This window comes from Pyxicephalus adspersus, chromosome 1 (genome assembly GCF_032062135.1).
Source record: "Pyxicephalus adspersus chromosome 1, UCB_Pads_2.0, whole genome shotgun sequence".
Taxonomy (NCBI): Eukaryota; Metazoa; Chordata; class Amphibia; order Anura; family Pyxicephalidae; genus Pyxicephalus; species Pyxicephalus adspersus.
In genome coordinates, this window is record NC_092858.1 from 116,639,411 (window position 1) to 116,647,620 (window position 8,210).

The 8,210-nt window shown below is 40.1% G+C and overlaps 1 protein-coding gene across 6 annotated transcripts in view; it reads right to left on the bottom strand.

Moving 5' to 3' along the window:
• The window catches only part of LEMD1 (LEM domain containing 1), a 27,712-nt gene that overhangs the window by 5,682 nt on the left and 13,820 nt on the right, over positions 1-8,210 (bottom strand). For 2 of the 6 annotated variants that reach the window (XM_072425022.1, XM_072425014.1), the window contains exons 5-7: positions 5,579-5,665; positions 5,071-5,154; positions 956-1,033 (exon numbers count right to left, since the gene is read on the bottom strand). In XM_072425022.1, coding sequence (XP_072281123.1) covers positions 956-1,033; positions 5,071-5,154; positions 5,579-5,665 — 249 coding nt within the window. The remainder of the gene's footprint in view (positions 1-955; positions 1,034-5,070; positions 5,155-5,578; positions 5,666-8,210) is intronic. The other 4 variants (XM_072425039.1, XM_072425030.1, XM_072425056.1 and 1 more) reach the window with 4 other exon arrangements.

Sequence of the window (8,210 nt, forward strand, 5' to 3'; positions counted from 1 at the left end):
ATGACAGACTAATACAGACAGTGATATAGGAGGAGAGGACCCTGCCCCCAAGAGCTTACAATCTACTATAATACAATACAGTATAAATGAAAAACTCTTTAGGTATTTGAAACTTACAAGGAATATAACAAAAGATGTAAAGTTAATATCACCACCACAAATATTCAAAAATTACAAGATTCAAGAGATTGTAGGACAACCCAAAAAATGATTTAAAATATTTTATTGGGCCTACAAAATGAAGAACTGCAAAAAGTTTGCTTAACTCAGGAACGTCTTTCTCTGCCTGGTTAGTGGCTCCTGAATAAGGTTTAGACGTTCCTAAATTACTGACAGTAAAAGGGGGTTACGCAACATAACTTTTTCAGGAAGTCTACTGAATAGATAGCCACTATCTATTCTATGCTTGATCCTAATAGGTGAAGCCTGCACCAGACATCACTTTTCTGCGCTGAATACCCCAGAAAAATCCCGGGCATCCGTAGAAAGGGCTTTTTCTTACATTGGGGAAAAAAAGCATGCGCAGTTAGATGGCCACTCTTTTCCCAGGCTATGGCACCTAAACTTGCACAGTACGAGATCGAGTGTCGTAGCCTTGAGATAACAGCATTTGAGAGCTTTTAAGTGTACAGCATTTAAAACAGTACATTGGTCAGGAATACATCATGTACAATGTACATTACATACTCATGCCCACCATGCTTACTGTGTGGTATATTACATACTCCTGACCACTGAACGATGTAATACTACGTACTTAGGGCACACTGTACATAATACATTCTGATCTTGGTACCCAGTACATTACATACTGCCCACTACACTGTTTTTTACTCCTGGCTAAACATTGTGCCTTATGTATTCCTTGTCCTTACACTGTGCTTCTGTACTCTGGCCTCTCTAAAAGAATGTAAGGGGTTAGGTTTAGTTATAATGGCAAGAAAAACAGCATTACCTGGCCATTTGAAGTCCAATTTTTACCATCCTTATTTTTGTTCCCCAGTGCCTGCCCCAAAGATGACCTCCGGTCCATCTGTTTAAACAAAATGTTCTCCCATTAGATTTTTACAGTAATTCCTTTACATTTCAAATTTAACAAAAGCTTAAAATGCACAAAAACATTATATATATGTGCAAGGAATATTATTTTGCAGAGTCTTGAATTTAAGTTGTTTTTTGCTATATTTTGAGGGTAATTGAGTTGTGTCGAAACTAGTTATATCCTCCTTATATGTAAGTCAATATTTGCTCCATCCATACCTTGAGGCTTCCTACCTTGAAACATCTTGCTCAGCGAAGTTGGTAATTACGTTTCTTGTTATTGACTAACTACTAAAATGTCTTCCACCTTGTTGTTTGACTATATAAACTGCCATGTGATAATAAAGTTTTGAGAAGTGATATACCTACATGCTTGAGCTGCTGGCATGTTATTCACTGCTCACAACGCGTTGAAAACAGAGGTCACGATAGAGAGGGAACCTGATCTGGGATCAGCAAGAAATCGTCTTAACAGTTTGGCATTAGAAGTGGGATATTTACCTACCTTAAAAAGACCAGGATCGGGTATGTAGAAATTTTCTTTTCTACCTCTGCCCTGCCCTGGGTCTCTGTAGATATCTTACGAACCTAAGCACTGTAGCAGTGTAGACTCCCTCATAGAAGGGCTGGGTCCTTAGTTAGGAATATTTGGGAAATCTTTAATTGAATTTGTGCACACTCGTGGCCTCTGTTTTAATTTAACGAGTATAAGAATTTTGTTGCATGATATAGAAGTGTAAGAAATATTGTATATAATATAAGTTTGTGTACTAATCTGGTTGCCAAGGTGAGGGTCATTCTTCACTGCTGTGGTTGCCTTGGGCAAGCAGTAACGTGACCTAAGCTGCGTTTTGGTAAGCGGTCCTGGGAACAGGACGTCAGCGAGCACTGCAGCTACCTACTGAACTGAACTAACAATCACTGTACAACCGTCTGATATTTATACCGTAATTTATACTGCAACTATGGGAAATTCCCAAGGAGAGGGGAATAACAGGGATGCCCACTATAATGTTAACTGTAGAGCAGGAGATTATTACACTGACCCCTTTACATCACACCTGAAAAATGGAACGGAGAACTTAAATTGTCCCGATCCCTCCCAATTCCTGCACAAACAAATGTAAATAATTATCCCCTTATAACTGAAGCACACTATAAAAGTTATGGGAAAAGTTACACACTGTGTTTGTAAGATTACACAGAGATAGGAAATCCATGGCCACTGCATTAGCATGCAACAAAAGCCAGGAGAAACTGTAAGTGATTATGCTAGAAGGTTTAGGAAAGTGTGGAAGGAAGAAGCAGGTTAAGGATTAGGAGGAGATCTGAGTATAGTATTTACTCAGTCACTGATTATTGGAATGATTCCTGAACATAAGCACACTGCCAAAATGATTATTGACAACTGGAGCACTTTAGATGCTCCAAACATTTTTGCCCAGTTATTAACAAAGCATGCTACAGGATGTTTTGAGCTGCCTAAGTCGTCCAAACCCAATGTACAGGGACTCCACCATCACTTTGTTACAGATCTCTGACCAGGCTGATGAAAACCCAACAATCACATTAAAAGTAGGACAATTCCTGACAGACTTCTTAGTAGACACAGGAGCGACTTGTTCTGTCCTCCCATCCTGGTCAGGTCCATCCACACCTGGTGAGTCATCACCCCCCTACAAGACGCACACCTCACATTCCCATATGTACAGTACATGGAGAATACATTACACATTACTCATTCAAGGTTTTACCTAGTTGTCCAGTTAACCTGTTAGGAAGACCTGATGGGATCTCTGGGAATGTCACTGGTTGTTGATCCAAAGGGAGGAATTAATGTCAATACAACCTTGCAACTGCCCTTATTGGATTTTCTGGTTTCCGACAGCTCATGGTCCACCGGACCATATGACGTGGGATTCCTGGACTGCATTCCATATACAGCACTTACAAAACCACATACACCAATATATCAAAAGCAGTACCCTTTAACTAAAGGCAAGGAAGATTCCTTAGCATCCACGATTCAATCTTTTTGCCAGCAAGGCATACTTAAGAGAACTTGCTCTCTTTACAATACTCCAGTATCCTGTCAAAAAGCCAGATGGCTCATACCGCTTTACACAGGATCTCAGAGCCATCAATGAGCTGGTTACGCCCCTAACACCGGTCATGTCAGATCTTAGTACCATTCTTACAGCAGTACCGCCCGAGATTCAGTTTTACAGTGTTATTGATTTGGCCAATGCATTTTTCCCAATACCATTATGGCCTGAGAGTCAGCCCCTGATGGCTTTTCTTTCCAAGGGACAACAATATACCTGGTGCTACTTGCCCCAGGGTTTTGTTGACTTACCCGCAGTTTTCTCAAATACCCTCCAGCAGGTCCTTGCCAACTGGCAGCCACAGCATGGTTTCACATTGTTATGTTATTGTTATGTACAGTAGCCTTTCTCAGGAGGCATCTCAGAGGGACACGGTGTCATTGTTGTGATTTCTGGAAAAGGGTGTCACAGAAAAAGGTTTAGTTCTGTCTGCAACAGGTTACATTCCTGGTAATGCTTTTAACCAGCTCCCAGCTGTGTACATGCCTTGCCCACAGACAAAGAAACAGCTGCTCAGCTTTCTTGGCATGATAAATTTTTGCAGACACTGGATCCCTGGCTGCTCGTATTGGGACTTGCAGCTCCCTCCCAGTACCACCCCAGTGCCCCTAATAACATTCAATGGTCTGATGAAATGACTGAAGCATATTTGATGTTAAAAGAATCCCTGACCTCTGCCCCTGCATTGGGAATGCCAAATTTTATTATACTATTTGCATTCTATGCAAGAGAGTATTGTAAAACTATGGCTGCTGTGCTTGCTCAGATGCATGGAGGTAAATTGAGGCCTGTGGCGTATGTCTCTAAGACACTGCCTGTTACTGTGCAAGGCATGCCAGCCTGTCTGTGTGTGCTGGCAGCGTATGCAATGGCTGTAGAAAGTGTCTCATTTCTAACTTTGGGTCACGAGACGATACTTTACACATCCCATGCTGTACTCACCCGATCTTGAACTGCACGGGTGCAATCAAGTTGACGTAGCCGCTATTTGGGGGGAGGAGAAGAGAGCTAATCTCACTGTGAATGCGTGAGATCGGAATCTCTTTCCCCTAGGAGGAAAAAAGCCCCTTCTGGGAGATTAGGGCATACGCAGAAGGAGCAGCCAGAGCCAGTGAGATACCTATGTCACACATCCTGGGAGGCTCTAAGCTTCCATTAAGTCCTGATCGCCGCTGCACCCAACAGCAACATTTTTTGTCTACCCTTCTATGAAATGTAAAAATGTTGAGTTTAGGTACGCTTTAACTTTGCAAACTCTTATACTTATTTCAAGCCCTCACAATATATATTCCAGCATTGTAAAACAAGTTACATAACATACTTAAACTTACTCTGGAAAGAAAAAATGCCAGATTCAACAGTTCCGTCCTGTTCTTCCCTAAAATTAGTGGAGGAATAGGCCTCCCTAACCCCCACCTCTATTCTTTTATATGTGGAATTCCATCTGACCAGAACTGTAGACTGGTACTACCACGGCTTCTTGGGAGTTTTTTTTTTTTTATATATAAACAAGATCACTTAGTCCCTCACTATCAGTCATCCTGTGCCTCTATGTGTAAAAAGATGTAATTACTTCAGATAAGCCTACAGATTCATCTTTTATCTTTACCCTCTCCATTGCAGCACCACTAACTCCGAAGTTCCTGCTGCACAAAAAGCCGGTTCTAGGGTTAAGCTGGAAATCCCTTCCTTTCCTATCCAATAACACCCTCCCCCCTTATTTTCTAATCTGTAATACTCTCCTGCTCTTATCACGCCTTTTTGGGTAAGTGAGACTTTTTCCCCCCTATACTTACAAAATAGAAAAGGTCACCAGAGAACAAGCATCTACTGCATTTATTTTATTGATAAGCTTTGTTTGGTCCGCGCATTGTAATATTTTATGCCTTTTATTGATAAAGAATTAAAAAAGAACTCTACTTTCCTGCTTTAACATTTTTGTAACGCTGAAGTCATCTCCTAGTGTTGAACGGGCCTGGTTAAACTCAGCTGCAATACATGCGGGTATCTGAAATAGTAAACATTTTGTCTCATTTAACAATTTCAGAAATATTCATAAGCAGTTATCTAACATACATCTTAGAAGACTCAAGTGTTATGCAAGCTCCACATGCTTACATGTAACTGACACAGTCTGCCTTAAATACAAAACATAGGGAAAATAGGTGAAAAATTGTTTTTCCCACATCAAAAGGTTTTAGCTTACGGACATATATACTGCAAATGAAGCCACATGAATCAAATGTACACTGCATGCACTAAAGTACTAAAGGTAAATACCACCACATAAAAAAAAAAAAAAAAAACACAATCAAGAGAAACACCTAGAAATCAGTGAAGTTTATTATAACCATTGTTGTCCTCCAGACCTGTGGTCTGCTATAGCAAAAACACCCAGTGACATGTATATAGTAGAGTTTTCTGCAAATTACATGTGTATATTGGCTTGCAGAGGGGTGAGTTGTAAAACCACTTGGTAAAGATGATCGTCTGGGAGCTGGATCATTCACAGAAAAAACCTAAAGTGAATATACACAAGGCTTAATAAAACAATTTGCTTTCTAGTAAGTGATACAGCAACACTAATGCACTAAGGAAATCTAGAATTTTGTTTTAGTATTGTATGGAGCAGTATTCACTTCACTTCCAGTCCTACAGACACAGAAATGATAAACGTTGTCATCCTACAAGCTAAAACAGGTATATGCATCAGAATACTTTCCCTCATCTATTGGTCTGCAACACATGCTCTAATGCAGTAATCGCCAACTGCGCTACTGTGCCCCCAGGATGTTTAGCAAGTTGGTCTCAGCCTACTATGGGAGATGGGGGTGCACTGGCCAGGAATTTTTTTTCCGTGGACCACCGATTAGCAACCAATGCTTTAATGTATCCATGAAGAACAGGCATTATCCCCCAGATTGCTTTGAGCCCCTAAAAAGAAGTGATTGTGTAAAAAAAAAAAAAGAAAAAAAAAAAAGGCTTTAGTTCCTCACATTTTTATACAATCTTTTTGTTCATCCCACTGAATTAAAGCTGAAAGTCTGCAGTTCAACTGCATCTGAGTTGTTTCATTCAAAATTAATTGTGGTAATGTACAGAACCAAAATTAGAGAAAAATTGTCTGTCCAAATATTTATGGACCTAACTGTATGCAGAGGTTATCATCATTACTATTAACAGTATTTATAAAGCGCCATCATATTACGCAGTGCTGTACATTACATAGGGGTTGCAAATGACAGATATACAGACAGTAACACAGAAGGAGGAGAGAACCCTGCCCCCAAGAGCTTACAATCTAGGAGGTGGGGGTAGTATCACACAATAGGATGTAGGATATGAATTGGTGGGAAGTAGTGGGGGTTTTAAAAGACCAAAGTTTTGAAAAGATGGATTTTGAGCGAGGGGAAAGTAGGAGCAAGTTGAATTGGACTAGAAAGACCATTCCAGAGTCAGGGCAGCTCTAGAAAAGTCTTGGAGGGGTGCAAGTGACAAGGTTATGAGTGGGCAAGTTATAAGTAGGTCATTGGATGAGTGTAGAGAACAGCTAGGGGTGTATTTTTCTACCAGGTCAAAAAGGTTAAGTGGGACAAAAGCTGTGGAGGGATTTGAAGGCAAAGCACAGGAGCTTACGTTTGATTCTAAGGTGAAATAGAAACCAATGAAGAGAACTACAAAGAAGGCAGCAGGAGAGGAGTGGATGTTTAGCTGCAGCATTAATGATAGATTGTAGAGGAAAGACTCCGGTAAGTGGAATACTAGAGAGGAGGATGTTACAGTAGTTCAGATGAGGGATAAGAGCCTGTACAAGGAGTTTGGTGGTCTCTGCGGTCATGTAAAGTGACAGGACCTGGAAATGTTCTGAATATGGGGGGTAAAGGAGAGGGCAGAATCGAAGGTGATGCCAAGACAACGAATAACAATGTTATTACCAGTTAGAAATAGTTCGGGGGGAGAAATGTTCTGTTTTATCCAGGTTGAGTTTCAGAAACATGTCAGCCAACCATGAAGAGATGGTCAACAGGCAGCATGAAACTGTATCCAGGACTGAGGGAGACAAGTCAGGGGTAGACAGATAGATTTGAGTGTCATCAGCATATAGATGATACTGTAAACCAAAGGAGGATATGAGAATACTGCGTGGGCCAGATTTCCTCTACTGCAAGGTCAGGGGTTAGCAGTATGGGGGTAGCAGAAGATGGCAGGGGCAACTTTATCAATTGTATTTAGTTTGAAAATTATTCTATTGGCTTACAAGTATATGAATCATACATATTCATTAATGTCCTGTGCAAATTTTTTTTACCTAGTGGAATTTATTTTCTTAAAAGTTTACTTTGAGCTTTATATTTGCCACTTTTTACTTAGTATAACCAAAATGGTTATGCTCCTACCTATTGTTGTTGAGTATTAAACATACCTGTAATTAGTGTGTTCTTTTATGTTGATTTAATTATTTTTGTGATACACAATAAATCTTATACATGTATGTAAATAAATGTAATGATACACAGCCCCATTGAAAGCCCCAATGTGTAAAACATCCCGTCAGTCAAATCTTTGTTTAGCTGTGCAGGCGCAGTTTACTTGGGCTTGGTTTAAACTCTAGGAAGGCTTTATTGGTCTCCCACATTCAGTATATGCTCATCTGGGTCTTAAGCTGCCTACCACATTATTTAGCTTCGTTGTAGTTTATAGATGTTTATGTTTTTCTAAAATACTCAAACAATGCAGTGCACAGAGGATAGTACCTCTTTAAAACAAAACTAAACCTAGCCATTATTAGCAAAGTCATTGCCAATAGTGGAAATGCCTGTTCTCTTTCCTGAAGACAAAAAAACTGAAATGTATTACTAACTAGGGCATTCTTGATTGAACATAGACAGATAAGTTTTTTTATCCCCCATCAGGGTAGCATTTAGTTTGGCAATGGGTACACGGCATTTATGTCAGGTATATGAATAATATCAGGGAGATGTTGGTCATTCACTTGGACATGCACCCATCAACCAGTGAATAGCGTCGTTAAGCTAAATGATACTCTAGCTGGCAGCTATATTG